This window comes from Electrophorus electricus, chromosome 2 (assembly GCF_013358815.1).
Source record: "Electrophorus electricus isolate fEleEle1 chromosome 2, fEleEle1.pri, whole genome shotgun sequence".
NCBI lineage: Eukaryota > Metazoa > Chordata > Actinopteri > Gymnotiformes > Gymnotidae > Electrophorus > Electrophorus electricus.
In genome coordinates, this window is record NC_049536.1 from 10,256,680 (window position 1) to 10,273,754 (window position 17,075).

General features: G+C 37.5%; 1 protein-coding gene and 1 long non-coding RNA gene across 2 annotated transcripts in view; both read right to left on the reverse strand.

Moving 5' to 3' along the window:
• Positions 1–990: 990 nt before the first annotated feature.
• LOC113592070 (mucin-2-like) overlaps positions 991–17,075 on the reverse strand; it is a 37,545-nt gene continuing 21,460 nt past the window's right edge. Inside the window, exons 29-45 of the mRNA XM_035523718.1 lie at positions 8,465–8,645; positions 7,765–8,012; positions 7,398–7,581; positions 6,957–7,155; positions 5,509–5,684; positions 5,305–5,374; positions 4,910–5,016; positions 4,495–4,526; positions 4,239–4,416; positions 3,682–3,786; positions 3,516–3,556; positions 3,288–3,410; positions 2,810–2,905; positions 2,373–2,501; positions 1,840–1,879; positions 1,589–1,712; positions 991–1,382 (exon numbers count right to left, since the gene is read on the reverse strand). Coding sequence (XP_035379611.1) covers positions 1,217–1,382; positions 1,589–1,712; positions 1,840–1,879; positions 2,373–2,501; positions 2,810–2,905; positions 3,288–3,410; positions 3,516–3,556; positions 3,682–3,786; positions 4,239–4,416; positions 4,495–4,526; positions 4,910–5,016; positions 5,305–5,374; positions 5,509–5,684; positions 6,957–7,155; positions 7,398–7,581; positions 7,765–8,012; positions 8,465–8,645 — 2,199 coding nt within the window. The 3' untranslated portion in view covers positions 991–1,216. The remainder of the gene's footprint in view (positions 1,383–1,588; positions 1,713–1,839; positions 1,880–2,372; positions 2,502–2,809; positions 2,906–3,287; positions 3,411–3,515; positions 3,557–3,681; positions 3,787–4,238; positions 4,417–4,494; positions 4,527–4,909; positions 5,017–5,304; positions 5,375–5,508; positions 5,685–6,956; positions 7,156–7,397; positions 7,582–7,764; positions 8,013–8,464; positions 8,646–17,075) is intronic.
• On the reverse strand, positions 8,559–9,963 carry LOC118240945. Its single transcript, XR_004775730.1, has 3 exons — positions 9,718–9,963; positions 9,387–9,541; positions 8,559–8,645 (listed from the first exon to the last, which is right to left on the reverse strand). It is a non-coding gene; the product is annotated as an uncharacterized LOC118240945 (long non-coding RNA).

A 17,075-nucleotide genomic window follows, 5' to 3' on the forward strand; every position in this document is an offset into this window, starting at 1 on the left:
ATACAACAGGCATTTCAACAATATTTATGACTACACTTGAAACACTTTAAACAATATTTAAATAATCCTCATTGTTTCATTTCAAATACAATATGCTGGAATACTGTGAACAATTAAAGATTACCCAATACGTTCTGAAAATTTTGGATGTTTTTTTCTTTTGTATGTTTTACCTAATGCTTACAAAATGTAAAATGTGCTTTTTCTTATATCTTCAGTAGACAGTGTAAATGTAGGATATGGAATTTGAACCCTCATACTAATGGCTTGGTTGGTTCTATTTACTAGATCATTACATAGCAGCAAAAAGATATATTTTGAGTTTTTTCATCATTGCTGATATTGACTTGCAGTATTTTAAATGAGGGCAGAGTTGACAGTATGGAAGACTCACTCAACCCACAAGCAGTGGGACTCTCTCCTGCTTCAGGGCTTAGCATCCTTATCTCAAAATTGCTCCAAGCATATTATTGTTAGCAAATGATTTAACAAAATTTATCTGTTTTTCTCAGCCTATTGTTTGTGTCTAACACATAGCTTGGAGGTTCTACCCTATATTATTATGTAACCTCTAATGTTTTATTAGGTTTTCCTAGTTAAGTAAATTATTTGCTAACCTCTGTGTTAAGATACTAGATAACTACTGAATAATGTAATTTTCTATATATATATTTTTTTCCCATCATGTACACCATTTTAGACATTTTAATGGAACACTACCAAGCTTTGAATTCTGATGACTGGAATAACAAACTACCCTAATGATAATCCATAATCTTTTGCACATTCTTGTAATACATGACAAACCCTGAAATATTTCAAATGAAATGTTCTTTACTCCCAGATTTAATCATGTATTTACTTTGCTTTTGCTTTATGTTGAAAACATGGATATATTCTCTGTGGCTAGACACTTTTTTTTTTTACTCAGAGGAAAATCAAGATATTATAACTACTTTTCACACTGCATTTTATTTAAACAGTTACAATTATAAGAATAAAAAGCAAAGCATTCCACTCTTTCAAAAAAACATCTCAGAAAAAATCATCTAAATAAACCACTTGAAATCTTCTAAAAACATTTGGTGGAGAAATACATAGCAGGGTGATCAAAACCATGGGTTTTCCATGACAGTTTCACTATGACACTGCAGGCACAGTAGATACTTAAAAGGAGACCGGAGCTAAGGTGGGTATCTCCTATATGTGGTGCAGGCTAAGTGTTGCTTGCATGACACTTAGTATGGTTACAGCTGCACCCCTCCACATGGACATAGGTGTGTGTTACTGTATCTCCATTCATACAGTTCAGGGTCACTGTACGGTTACTGGTGTGGGTAGCCTGGCAGCAGCTACAGGTGGAAGAATCCAGCTCAGAGTACCTGAAATAGATAGATAGATAGATAGATAGATAGATAGATAGATAGATAGATAGATAGATAGATAGATAGATAGATAGATAGATAGATAGATAGATAGATAGATAGATAGATAGATAGATAGATGTTAGTGGGTGATGTGTATAGATATGTGTGCATATGAGAGTGTGTGCTGGTGTGTGTGTGCGCATATGTGTTTGTGCTCTCACTTGCTGTAGCTGTTGCAGTCACCCTGACAATGTGTCTGTTCCACAGTGAAATTTGATATGCAGCTATTGTGATTTATGTAATCAGTTGTGGTCTGTACTTTACATCCCTTTTCCTTTTCCACACCTGATGACAGAAACACAATTTATATTTAAGCTGAATGGTTTTGGTATATTAATGTTTGGTATATTACACTAGCAATCAGTCAGATGCAGAGTTTTAAGAAGATACATTATGGTAAAGTGATACTCACAAACTTGACAGCAGCCATCAGATGAAGGCTGTACTGTACCCTGCATATCAAAGATCAGACCAGAAAATCACATTTGTTCTGCTGTGTGGCCACACAGTAATCCCAAATAACCAATACACTCATATTCCATTGCATTGTATCACATTGCAATTTGTAGGAAGTTCTTTGTCAATGATTATTGCCAATACCCACAATGATTACTTACCATTCTCACACAACCATTTACAATAATTTATTATGAAAGTCATTTTTATTAATTGGACAAAGAACAGCCAAGAATGCATTATTACTAGGAATAATGCTTAGTAAATGGGGAAATTCAAATTCTCCTAAAGAAAGTGGGCACTGATTCTATGCCATGTGTTTCATTAAATCCAAGTAACTGTTAACTATTTTTTTTAGATTTGTTCAGTGGTTAAGGTGCTTGACTTGTAATTGAAAGGTTGCTTGTTCAAGCCCCGCCACTGTTGGGACCCTGAGCAACCCTGCTCAATTGCTCAAGTTGTACGTGTACGTGTGTGTGTTATATTTACAGGTTCGCAGTTGTCGATGTTCAGAAGAGGGCACTGTGTCTTGTAGCTTGTAGTAATGTACTCTCCACCAATGTATGTGCAGATGAACCAGTTACAACCTGTGTTTTTAGGGGCCCATTTTGCTCCACTCTACACAGAAAGAGATATGATTCCAGTCACTACATTGCGAGAATGCTACATCATCCACAAATAAACAACAACAGTTTGGAAACCCTCAAAAGCTCAAATGTTCCCTTAAATGTTGTCTATTTTTTGGAGATGTAAAAAATAAATGTTGGAGGCTTGGAACTGGTAAATCTATATTTTTTTCAATGCAGTATCCCACTCAAGTAAAAACCTGACTTTTTCAGGTGCAAAAATATAACATACTTCATATTAGGAACATCTTGTACAGTTGCTATGTGCAGAGTATTCTAGGCTGACTGCTTGACATTTACCTGCAACATGCGTGTGGTGCCATTGTGGTTAAAGATGCACTTGGATTGCACACACTTGCCACAGCATTCAGAGGATGATTCCACATACTCATATCCCTGAAAGGCAGAGGTAGAGTCAAGTACAAATATTAGGGTAATGTTGGTGGATTAAAAAGAACAGCAATTATCGAAACGTTTAAATATATGATAAAACTGCCATAGATTGTACCTATGCAAACACCTTTCCCATTTCAGTGACTTGTGGAAAAGAACACAAGTGTCTGTCTTTATTCACATATATTTTGATTTATGGCACAATCAGGACACTGACTGGCAACTATGTTGAGTCCAGTTTAATCCATCATAGTTTAATAATGTGTACAGAGACAGCTTTGGTGTCCAAACAAGGCACCTATAATATATAACTAAATAACATGGAGTTTTTGTGAAAGGACTATATGAGATGTGTACAATATAAAGAAAGCTATGCAATACTCACTGGCTCACACTCCTCATTACAATGCACAAATTCACAGCGGATCTTGTGCAACTCAGTGTTTGGATCCACTTCCCAGGTACAGCTACACTCCTGGCAGTCCACCACAGGGATTGTGGTACCAGGCTGGAAATAAAGTGGAATCACAGAGAACATTACAATAGTATCAAAAACAAACAAAAATGTTGAATATTATTAATGTGGGTGGCATCTTGAGTGCAAAGTTGTTACCTGATATTCCATGTTTTTGTGCACACAGACTTTCTTGGGCTCTGGAACAACATAAAATTACACAGCATGATCAGTCACAAACAGAAAAAAGTAATAGCGAAAACAACTGGTAATGTGATTATGTGAAAGGAAGAAGCTGAGAAATATCTGTGCTAGATATTAATACCACATATGAGTTCAGGGCAGCATTTTCCTTCAGGTACTTGGAGGACAGGAATATAACCAATTTTGCACTTCTCTTCTACATTGGGGCAGGTTCTGATGTCACAGTCTAGAAGAAACAGTGGAGAGCAAGAAAAAGAGGTCATGGATTTTATTGTGAAATACAATCTTACACCTAAAATTAACTATTTCTGCCTGGTACAGTTGGTGCCATAGATAGAATTCAATACAGAAATTGCAGAAAAATACTATGAAATATATTCTAAAGTCAAAAACAAGTCTATAAGTATTGTAGTGAAACTGAAAGAGCATATTTGTATTGTGTGAGACATTTTGCTATGAATACATTTAGTAAATGAACAATACAACAGTACCTTAAAAGTATATCACGGGCAAAATATTAAAAGTTGGTTAACATGAATAATTGCATAAAAACAATTTTGTGCTATTCCTCCCTGCTTGGCATGGTTTTGAGTTCTCCAGCCCAGCACAATGGATCACAAAGACATTGATAATTAGCTGATGAACTGGATAAGGTGAGTCTAAAGTATGAGGTCTTACGGCAGAAGACTATGGTGCAGCATGCATCTGAGGGGTCTGTCACATTGAGTGGAACGAAGCCTGGTTCACTGCAGGTTACTTGGTTGCTGTTTGAGCACTGCTTTGGTTTACAGCTCACAGCTATAGTTGACGCATCACAAACACAATCTTGACAGCCATACTGGAATTCCTCTCTGGGCTGACATTGAAAACAAGAAAATAATGTTATATTGGTTTGTCAGCCAGCACTAGTCTCAAATGAATGAAGTGAATGTACCTCACGTGCTTGGCCATATGGGTCTAGGCATCCTGCAAAGGCAGAGACAAACAATGAGGCAAATATTACCATGCTATAATTATGAACCTATCAAATACTGTGACATATCTGGTTAATACTGTTACAGTGCACATACAGAGATAAAAGATTACTGCATAGGAGTCCACAGTCGATAACTCTGGTTTTATAGATCTATACCAACATACAAACATTGCAAACTCCAAAAACAATTTGGAGTCGAAACTGTTTTCTATTAAAATCAGTACACCTACTAAAGGAATACTCTTTTCATCAAGCACACACACACTTATAAAATCACATTTCACTCAGAATTCTTTGCATCATGTAGTCACTTTATGGGCGACTTTATGTGCATTCAGTGAGATCAGATAAGAAGCACAGGCTATTCACTCACCACACTTTTTAACACACAGTCTGGATTCCTTGTTAAACAGCAACGTTCCATCAGGACAGAAGCAACCCTCAGTAGTCACATTCATAGTATGCTCATCAAGCCTGTAACTAAAAATGGTACAGAATATAAATTTTCTCATTAATTGTTTGACATTAATTAAAACAATATGTATACAAGAGTTCTTTAACAGTCTGACATAACAAAATTGACCTATCAGCCAATATTTCAGCCCTTCCCACCTAGCCAAATATGTGTGCCTATAGCTACATTAACATACTCAGCCACTTGAGATAAGGCTTGTAAAAGACATGTTTAACACCTTTAGTTTGCAACTCAATACACAGTGAGGGGAAGAACTGTGAGCTGTTAAATTCAATATAAATATAACAGTACACCTGTCCTGGCAGGAAGGCTGGTGAGCAGGTCCACAAGGTTTGTAGACTTTGTTACCTGGACACTGAACAGCTGAGGAACAACAGGCTTGTTATTTCTTATATGCTTTCAAAGAACTTTGCAGCTATTTTCAGTAAGTGTCAATCAGAAAGTTGCTGAATACATGTTATTAAAACTGCACGCTGTATATGACTAGTGAGCTTTACCACACAGGTCAGTATGGTTTCTCCAGTGCAAACAGATGCCAGACTGGGAGCAGGCTAAGGCATAGGTCTGTAGACTGATGCACACTGCAGCAGGGTTTATCATATGACAACTGTCAAATTGACAGCCCTTGAAGTAGTTGTCAGGGGAGACGAAGGGATGACAGTCTTTAAACAAGCTGTAGAAAAAAGAAAAATGAAAGAGGATAGTGAAATCAGTTCCAATATACTTCACATGGATAGGAAAAAACACATGACCAAGTTGCGAATTAAAGCCATGTTAGAAACATCAGAAGTTCCTGTTTCAGGAAAACAGTCTTCTTTTTTTTGTTCTTTTTCTAGATTATTTTAAGCATTTGTATGCCTTCTTTTGCATTCTTATTTCAAGAGAGATTCTAGGCTCTCCTTCATGTGAGCTTGTAGTGTTCATAAGTGGCACAGTAAAAGGTCTTGAACTATGACCAAGGAGCGTTTTCCCCAAAAGCATTGCAGTGTTAAGGTTCTATTAAACAAGAAAGAGAGTGTTCATTGTAATACTTGTTCCACCATTTAATACCAATGGTATTGGGAGATAAAATAATGTAACAGTGCAGTTAAAGTGCCAGTGTAGAGCTCAGCGGGGTCACAGCCTCAGGAAGAGATGTGAAAGTGGAGGGTGTAACACCTGCCAGGTGGAAGGAGGGTGAAAAGTCTATGGCAAGGATTAGAAACATCATTGATGATGTATAACTGGGGGCCTGTGATTTACATTTACAGCATCTAGCTGATGCTTTTACCCAAAAAAACCCTTATAATCATGACTGAGTACAGCTTTGAGAAATTAAGGGTTAAGGGCCTTGTTCAGTGGCCCAGCAGTGGCAACTTGGCAGCGATGGGTTTTGAACTAGCAGGCTTTTGATTACAAGTCAATTACATTAACCACTGCCCCCATTTCACTTCCTGATGGTGGGGAACTGTGATGTGTTTAAGAACCAGTCTCGGTTCCAGAGGTAGCTGGCTGAAGTCTAAGGGATGATCCAAAATGATGTTTGTGCAGTGATGATTAATATCAAGCAGTGTCTGTTGTATCCGAAGGTTGCACGAGTAAGTCAAACAAAAATGCAGGAAATAATTTTAAAAAACACTATATTGCTAAAACTGGTGAGGGATCGATGCAATTTAGCTTTATCCAGAGAGGATTTTTAAATTAGCGTTTTAATGTTTTAAGTGGGTAGATGTTTATTTTTTATTTAATATTAATCTAGATTTTAAAGTATTTTAGTTTCTAGAGAGTCATTTTTGCAGTGTGTACCAAATATGACATGATGTTATGTCATTTGTGTATGTGTGTGCATGCATTCATGTGTGTATGTGTGTATTTTCTTGATAATACAGTTGATGTCCTGATCAATCACCACATGACATGCTACTTATAACAAACAAGACACTGGCAGAACTGAATAGCTACTCACTTGCTCTTGAGCAGCTCACATACAGGGTTGGATGGACATGAAGGTTTTGTGGGTGGAGGGGTGGGCACAAGTGCTGGCACAGGGCAGTCTGTGTTGTACAGATCATTAGCTGGCCAGTAGTCTGCCATTACTTCACAGTTATCAACAAGTTTCCCCCCTGGTAGCATGCAGTCATCAGCCTGGTTGTTGTTGCAGGTACCTGTCATAGGTAAGTCCACAATGCACTCTTCCTTCTGCTAGTATATATTAATTTAAGGATATTTTAGGAATCTAACCTATTAGTACTAGCTAAGTATAGCTGAGGATACTTTTCTTAGCTGCTTCTAATTTCTTAGCTAGTACATAGCTAGTACAAATTGACAACTAAACATCTTTGTAAGTAACTCTGAATAAGAACATCTGCTAAATATCATAAAAGTAAATGCAAACATATTTCCATACCACAATGTCCCTGTGTGTTATTCCCAAAATACTGGAATGGCAGGAAGAGACTAAAACCAGTAACTCCAAATGTTACTACAACCTGGAGCGGTGGAATCTCCAGAATCAGGTTCACACCTGAGCTCACCACACTCATGCCATTTTGTGCGAAAGGTAATCTTAATACCTTATGACCTATTGAAGCCTGTGTAAGTTAAAAACAACAGAAAAGTATTAAAATATACCACTTTTTGTTTTATAATGAATGCAGTATGTTGTTGAATGAATAAAAAAAAGAGACATAGAATAGTCACATCCTTTTGTTCACAACTATAAGAAAAGCATTCATAAACTTATGCACAGAGGTTCCACTAAAGTTAACTCTTACCTCCAGGTTTGCAGCTCCTACAAGGTTGTTGTTTTTCAGTGTGATTACAATATGGTTATAGTGCACAATGATTGCCCTGGGGCAGGACACGGGCTCACGGGGGTCACATTTGACATTGTCAATGTAGATTTTCAAATGGTGTTTAGGTCTGATTTCCTCCATTAAAACATAAGTGCAGTTTCCTTGATGACTATAGAAGAGTCCATCAAACGTTATATAGTGAGGGTCTCCCCAGCCTTCACAAATGCCTAGGATGGAAAATAGATGGCCTTCTTTACCTGACTTTTTGCATTTGTTTTTCACTTGAAAGTATAATGCAAAATATAACTTCAATACCATTTGATGAAAAGAACGTTTTTGTCATGTAATATACACGTTCTGTACACAAAGTTCATACCATCTGTGATAGATGATAGTGGTCATGTATGTGATGTATGTATAATGTATGTGTTCTTATACATTTAATAAATCTAATTAATTGTATCAGGCTCTGAGTCTAGTTGTACAGCACATATTTAGTATTTTGTATATTACTGACCTGTACTGAGCTGTCTGTGTAATTGCAGAGAATGTGCATTGGATTTGAATTCAGCTAAAATGTAGGTCACGAGTGCTAAATTCTTTATTGCTGCGTATGTCAGATGTGTTATAATATCTGTGTTATGAACTTGCTATGTGTTATGAATCTTCCTTTACTTACAGTCACAGGCTTGTTCATAACAGCAATGATTCTTATCAAGCACAGACACTGGTTTCTTCTTATTTGAACAGGTGATGTTTTGAAGAGGTGGACACTCATAAGGGATGATCTCTATAATGTTGTCTTCAATGCACCTGGCCATGGTGCAGTTACAGGTCTCAAGCATAAAGGTCTCATTTGTCTGCCATGAAAAAGCATTCATTATTTAAAGAACTATCACACAATGCAATACTTTTACTTGCAGTGCTACTGTAAACTAAAGATAAAGATCCTGTTTTAATATAGTTAGAAAGAACAAACAAACACAAAATTTGTTTTTTTTTTTGAGTTGGAATTATCTTTCATTGGACACAAAGAAATCTATAAATTATTGTCATGATTGGCCCCTCCCTAGCGTCCTGTAGTCATGGTTACGCTGTCTCAGGTCTTTATTTTGCTTTGCGTCAGTGTTTTTCCGCCCCTTGTTTAAGTTTCCCTGCCTTTGATTTCTATCATCTGTGTTGTTTAATGCTCATTATGGTATGTATATATACCCTGTGTTTGTTTAGTCTTGTTGGTGATTCTATGCCTCTTTTGTATGTGCGCATGTGCTCTGCCTGTGATAGTGGTTAATCCATGTCTTGTCTGTGATTGCTTGTGTTATTGTTATTTTGTTATAGCCTGTTTTGTGCTGTGTTTTACATTGTATTCCCATACTCTCCGCATTGGCTCTATGGCCCTGGACCATAAACTCTGTTTATGAATTTGCCCTTAATAAATCTTGCTCTTCTCAGCATAAGCATCTGTCTCGTGATCGCTCCATCGTGATTTTCATCAAAGCTCTAAAATCATGAATAAATTACATTGTAAAGGTTAACACTGCTAACAACCTCTGCTACCTTTCTCCATTATATGTATATTAGCAAATCTGTTTATTACTCACATTTACTTCCCACGGTGGACAATCATAGTATGGAGTGGGTGAAGGGGATGTCTGTCCACACAGTTCTGTTGTGTTTTGAATTTCACATCTAGCTGAACAATTCATGGTCAGACAAATACCTGATCCAATGTCAGTCTTGTTCAATATTGTTTCTCCTGTAAGGAATGAGATAAGCTGATTTGAAAAATAAACTTATTTTTCAAAAGGACAACAATTAAACAAAACAAAGACATCTTAAAGTTTTAATTACATTGTAATAGCTAAATAGTTTAGTTTTGAACCATTGTTCAAATATCAATGTCTACCAAGTTTTATAATGTGAATAACTGACCTGGTTGATAGTGCTTCCCATTTATTATACAAAAACACATTGTGGTGATTGGACTTCTAGGTGAGGAAGTAGATACATGTGGTGTTCCTGTTGTTACAGTAGTTGTAACTTGTGGGATAGATGTCTGAGGAGAGGTTGTAGTTATATCTGAACCAGTTATAACAGTTATGGGCTTTGTGTTAATTGTTACTTTTGTAGTTATCCCAGTAGTCAATGTTTGCTGTGTTGATATAGTTGCTGTACTGATTTTAGGTGTTGTAATTGATACATGGGATGTTCCTGTAGTTGTAGTTGTAGTTGTAGATGGCTTTGTGGTCACAACAGTAGACTTTCCACTTGTTTTTTCAGTTGATGACCTAGACGTAACCACTTGGGTAGTTGTTCCTTTTGTTTTCTCAGTACTCAATGTCCGTTGTGTTGATATAGTTGCTGTACTGATTTTAGCTGTTGTAATTGATTCATGGGATGTTGCTGTAGTTGTAGTTGTAGTTGTAGATGGCTTTGTGGTCACAGCAGTAGACTTTCCACTTGTTTTTTCAGTTGATGACTTAGACGTAACCACTTGGGTAGTTGTTGCTTTTGGAGTTTTCCCAGTAGTCAATGTTTGCTGTGTTGATATAGTTTCTGTACTGATTTTAGCTGTTGTAGTTGATACATGGGGAGTTCCTGTAGTTGTAGTTGTAAGTGGCTTTGTGGTAACAACAGTAGACTTTCCACTTGTTTTTTCAGTTGATGACTTAGACGTAACCACTGGAGTAGTTGTTGCTTTTGGAGTTTCCCCAGTAGTCAATGTTTGCTGTGTTGATATAGTTGCTGTACTGATTTTAGGTGTTGTAATTGATACATGGGATGTTCCTGTAGTTGTAGTTGTAGTTGTAGATGGCTTTGTGGTCACAACAGTAGACTTTCCACTTGTTTTTTCAGTTGATGACCTAGACGTAACCACTTGGGTAGTTGTTCCTTTTGTTTTCTCAGTACTCAATGTCTGTTGTGTTGATATAGTTGCTGTACTGATTTTAGCTGTTGTAATTGATTCATGGGATGTTCCTGTAGTTGTAGTTGTAGTTGTAGATGGCTTTGTGGTCACAGCAGTAGACTTTCCACTTGTTTTTTCAGTTGATGACTTAGACGTAACCACTTGGGTAGTTGTTGCTTTTGGAGTTTTCCCAGTAGTCAATGTTTGCTGTGTTGATATAGTTTCTGTACTGATTTTAGCTGTTGTAGTTGATACATGGGGAGTTCCTGTAGTTGTAGTTGTAAGTGGCTTTGTGGTAACAACAGTAGACTTTCCACTTGTTTTTTCAGTTGATGACTTAGACGTAACCACTGGGGTAGTTGTTGCTTTTGGAGTTTCCCCAGTAGTCAATGTTTGCTGTGTTGATATAGTTGCTGTACTGATTTTAGGTGTTGTAATTGATACATGGGATGTTCCTGTAGTTGTAGTTGTAGTTGTAGATGGCTTTGTGGTAACAACAGTAGACTTTCCACTTGTTTTTTCAGTTGATGACTTAGATGTAACCACTGGGGTAGTTGTTGCTTTTGGAGTTTTCCCAGTAGTCAATGTTTGCTGTGTTGATGTAGTTGCTGTACTGATTTTAGCTGTTGTAGTTGATACATGGGGAGTTCCTGTAGTTGTAGTTGTAGTTGTAAATGGCTTTGTGGTAACAACAGTAGACTTTCCACTTGTTTTTTCAGTTGATGACTTAGACGTAACCACTGGGGTAGTTGTTGCTTTTGGAGTTTTCCCAGTAGTCAATGTTTGCTGTGTTGATATAGTTGCTGTACTGATTTTAGGTGTTGTAATTGATACATGGGATGTTCCTGTAGTTGTAGTTGTAGTTGAAGATGGCTTTGTGCTCACAACAGTAGACTTTCCACTTGTTTTTTCAGTTGATGACTTAGACGTAACCACTGGGGTAGTTGTTACTTTTGTAGTTTTCTCAGTAGTCAATGTCTGCTGTGTTGATGTAGTTGCTGTACTGATTTTAGCTGTTGTAGTTGATACATGGGGAGTTCCTGTAGTTGTAGTTGTAGTTGTAAATGGCTTTGTGGTAACAACAGTGGACTTTCCACTTGTTTTTTCAGTTGATGACCTAGACGTAACCACTTGGGTAGTTGTTCCTTTTGTTTTCTCAGTACTCAATGTCCGTTGTGTTGATATAGTTGCTGTACTGATTTTAGGTGTTGTAATTGATATATGGGATGTTCCTGTAGTTGTAGTTGTAGTTGTAGATGGCTTTGTGCTCACAACAGTAGATTTTCCACTTGTTTTTTCAGTTGATGACTTAGACGTAACCACTGGGGTAGTTGTTACTTTTGTAGTTTTCTCAGTAGTCAATGTCTGCTGTGTTGAAATAGTTGCTGTACTGATTTTAGCTGTTGTAGTTGATACATGGGGAGTTCCTGTAGTTGTAGTTGTAAGTGGCTTTGTGGTAACAACAGTAGACTTTCCACTTGTTTTTTCAGTTGATGACTTAGACGTAACCACTGGGGTAGTTGATACTTTTGTAGTTTTCTCAGTAGTCAATGTCTGCTGTGTTGATGTAGTCGCTGTACTGATTTTAGCTGTTGTAGTTGATACATGGGGAGTTCCTGTAGTTGTAGTTGTAGTTGTAAATGGCTTTGTGGTAACAACAGTAGACTTTCCACTTGTTTTTTCAGTTGATGACTTAGACGTAACCACAGGGGTAGTTGTTGCTTTTGGAGTTTTCCCAGTAGTCAATGTTTGCTGTGTTGATATAGTTGCTGTACTGATTTTAGGTGTTGTAATTGATACATGGGATGTTCCTGTAGTTGTAGTTGTAGTTGAAGATGGCTTTGTGCTCACAACAGTAGACTTTCCACTTGTTTTTTCAGTTGATGACTTAGACGTAACCACTGGGGTAGTTGTTACTTTTGTAGTTTTCTCAGTAGTCAATGTCTGCTGTGTTGATGTAGTTGCTGTACTGATTTTAGCTGTTGTAGTTGATACATGGGGAGTTCCTGTAGTTGTAGTTGTAAATGGCTTTGTGGTAACAACAGTAGACTTTCCACTTGTTTTTTCAGTTGATGACTTAGACGTAACCACTGGGGTAGTTGTTACTTTTGTAGTTTTCTCAGTAGTCAATGTCTGCTGTGTTGATGTAGTTGCTGTACTGATTTTAGCTGTTGTAGTTGATACATGGGGAGTTCCTGTAGTTGTAGTTGTAGTTGTAAATGGCTTTGTGGTAACAACAGTAGACTTTCCACTTGTTTTTTCAGTTGATGACTTAGACGTAACCACTGGGGTAGTTGTTGCTTTTGGAGTTTTCCCAGTAGTCAATGTTTGCTGTGTTGATATAGTTGCTGTACTGATTTTAGGTGTTGTAGTTGATACATGGGGAGTTCCTGTAGTTGTAGTTGTAAATGGCTTTGTGGTAACAACAGTAGACTTTCCACTTGTTTTTTCAGTTGATGACTTAGACGTAACCACTGGGGTAGTTGTTACTTTTGTAGTTTTCTCAGTAGTCAATGTCTGCTGTGTTGATGTAGTTGCTGTACTGATTTTAGCTGTTGTAGTTGATACATGGGGAGTTCCTGTAGTTGTAGTTGTAGTTGTAAATGGCTTTGTGGTAACAACAGTAGACTTTCCACTTGTTTTTTCAGTTGATGACTTAGACGTAACCACTGGGGTAGTTGTTGCTTTTGTAGTTTTCCCAGTAGTCAATGTCTGCTGTGTTGATGTAGTTGCTGTACTGATTTTAGCTGTTGTAGTTGATACATGGGGAGTTCCTGTAGCTGAAGTTGTAAATGGCTTTGTGGTAACAACAGTAGACTTTCCACTTGTTTTTTCAGTTGATGACTTAGACGTAACCACTGGGGTAGTTGTTACTTTTGTAGTTTTCTCAGTAGTCAATGTCTGCTGTGTTGATGTAGTTGCTGTACTGATTTTAGCTGTTGTATTTGATACATGGGGAGTTCCTGTAGTTGTAGTTGTAGTTGTAAATGGCTTTGTGGTAACAACAGTAGACTTTCCACTTGTTTTTTCAGTTGATGACTTAGACGTAACCACTGGGGTAGTTGTTGCTTTTGTAGTTTTCCCAGTAGTCAATGTCTGCTGTGTTGATGTAGTTGCTGTACTGATTTTAGCTGTTGTAGTTGATACATGGGGAGTTCCTGTAGCTGAAGTTGTAAATGGCTTTGTGGTAACAACAGTAGACTTTCCACTTGTTTTTTCAGTTGATGACTTAGACGTAACCACTGGGGTAGTTGTTGCTTTTGGAGTTTTCCCAGTAGTCAATGTTTGCTGTGTTGATATAGTTGCTGTACTGATTTTAGGTGTTGTAGTTGATACATGGGGAGTTCCTGTAGTTGTAGTTGTAGTTGTAAATGGCTTTGTGGTAACAACAGTAGACTTTCCACTTGTTTTTTCAGTTGATGACTTAGACGTAACCACTTGGGTAGTTGTTCCTTTTGTTTTCTCAGTACTCAATGTCCGTTGTTTTGATATAGTTGCTGTACTGATTTTAGGTGTTGTAATTGATACATGGGGAGTTCCTGTAGTTGTAGTTGTAAATGGCTTTGTGGTAACAACAGTAGACTTTCCACTTGTTTTTTCAGTTGATGACTTAGACGTAACCACTGGGGTAGTTGTTACTTTTGTAGTTTTCTCAGTAGTCAATGTCTGCTGTGTTGATGTAGTTGCTGTACTGATTTTAGCTGTTGTAGTTGATACATGGGGAGTTCCTGTAGTTGTAGTTGTAGTTGTAAATGGCTTTGTGGTAACAACAGTAGACTTTCCACTTGTTTTTTCAGTTGATGACTTAGACGTAACCACTGGCGTAGTTGTTGCTTTTGTAGTTTTCCCAGTAGTCAATGTCTGCTGTGTTGATATAGTTGCTGTACTGATTTTAGGTGTTGTAATTGATACATGGGATGTTCCTATAGTTGTAGTTGTAGTTGTAGATGGCTTTGTGCTCACAACAGTAGACTTTCCACTTGTTTTTTCAGTTGATGACTTAGACGTAACCACTGGGGTAGTTGTTACTTTTGTAGTTTTCTCAGTAGTCAATGTCTGCTGTGTTGATGTAGTTGCTGTACTGATTTTAGCTGTTGTAGTTGATACATGGGGAGTTCCTGTAGTTGTAGTTGTAAATGGCTTTGTGGTAACAACAGTAGACTTTCCACTTGTTTTTTCAGTTGATGACTTAGACGTAACCACTTGGGTAGTTGTTCCTTTTGAGTTTTCTCAGTACTCAATGTCCGTTGTGTTGATATAGTTGCTGTACTGATTTTAGGTGTTGTAATTGATACATGGGGAGTTCCTGTAGTTGTAGTTGTAAATGGCTTTGTGGTAACAACAGTAGACTTTCCACTTGTTTTTTCAGTTGATGACTTAGATGTAACCACTGGGGTAGTTGTTACTTTTGTAGTTTTCTCAGTAGTCAATGTCTGCTGTGTTGATGTAGTTGCTGTACTGATTTTAGCTGTTGTAGTTGATACATGGGGAGTTCCTGTAGTTGTAGTTGTAGTTGTAAATGGCTTTATGGTAACAACAGTAGACTTTCCACTTGTTTTTTCAGTTGATGACTTAGACGTAACCACTGGGGTAGTTGTTACTTTTGTAGTTTTCTCAGTAGTCAATGTCTGCTGTGTTGATGTAGTTGCTGTACTGATTTTAGCTGTTGTAGTTGATACATGGGGAGTTCCTGTAGTTGTAGTTGTAGTTGTAAATGGCTTTGTGGTAACAACAGTAGACTTTCCACTTGTTTTTTCAGTTGATGACTTAGACGTAACCACTGGCGTAGTTGTTGCTTTTGTAGTTTTCCCAGTAGTCAATGTCTGCTGTGTTGATATAGTTGCTGTACTGATTTTAGGTGTTGTAATTGATACATGGGATGTTCCTATAGTTGTAGTTGTAGTTGTAGATGGCTTTGTGCTCACAACAGTAGACTTTCCACTTGTTTTTTCAGTTGATGACTTAGACGTAACCACTGGGGTAGTTGTTACTTTTGTAGTTTTCTCAGTAGTCAATGTCTGCTGTGTTGATGTAGTTGCTGTACTGATTTTAGCTGTTGTAGTTGATACATGGGGAGTTCCTGTAGTTGTAGTTGTAAATGGCTTTGTGGTAACAACAGTAGACTTTCCACTTGTTTTTTCAGTTGATGACTTAGACGTAACCACTTGGGTAGTTGTTGCTTTTGGAGTTTTCCCAGTAGTCAATGTTTGCTGTGTTGATATAGTTGCTGTACTGATTTTAGGTGTTGTAGTTGATACATGGGGAGTTCCTGTAGTTGTAGTTGTAAATGGCTTTGTGGTAACAACAGTAGACTTTCCACTTGTTTTTTCAGTTGATGACTTAGACGTAACCACTTGGGTAGTTGTTCCTTTTGTTTTCTCAGTACTCAATGTCCGTTGTGTTGATATAGTTGCTGTACTGATTTTAGGTGTTGTAATTGATACATGGGGAGTTCCTGTAGTTGTAGTTGTAAATGGCTTTGTGGTAACAACAGTAGACTTTCCACTTGTTTTTTCAGTTGATGACTTAGATGTAACCACTGGGGTAGTTGTTACTTTTGTAGTTTTCTCAGTAGTCAATGTCTGCTGTGTTGATGTAGTTGCTGTACTGATTTTAGCTGTTGTAGTTGATACATGGGGAGTTCCTGTAGTTGTAGTTGTAGTTGTAAATGGCTTTATGGTAACAACAGTAGACTTTCCACTTGTTTTTTCAGTTGATGACTTAGACGTAACCACTGGGGTAGTTGTTGCTTTTGGAGTTTTCCCAGTAGTCAATGTCTGCTGTGTTGATATAGTTGCTGTACTGATTTTAGGTGTTGTAATTGATACATGGGATGTTCCTATAGTTGTAGTTGTAGTTGTAGATGGCTTTGTGCTCACAACAGTAGACTTTCCACTTGTTTTTTCAGTTGATGACTTAGACGTAACCACTGGGGTAGTTGTTACTTTTGTAGTTTTCCCAGTAGTCAATGTCTGTTGTGTTGATGTTGTTGCTGTACTGATTTTAGCTGTTGTAGTTGATACATGGGGAGTTCCTGTAGTTGTAGTTGTAGTTGTAAATGGCTTTATGGTAACAACAGTAGACTTTCCACTTGTTTTTTCAGTTGATGACTTAGACGTAACCACTGGGGTAGTTGTTGCTTTTGGAGTTTTCCCAGTAGTCAATGTCTGCTGTGTTGATGTAGTTGCTGTACTGATTTTAGCTGTTGTAGTTGATACATGGGGAGTTCCTGTAGTTGTAGTTGTAAATGGCTTTGTGGTAACAACAGTAGACTTTCCACTTGTTTTTTCAGTTGATGACTTAGACGTAACCACTGGCGTAGTTGTTGCTTTTGTAGCTTTCCCAGTAGTCAATGTCTGCTGTGTTGATATAGTTGCTGTAC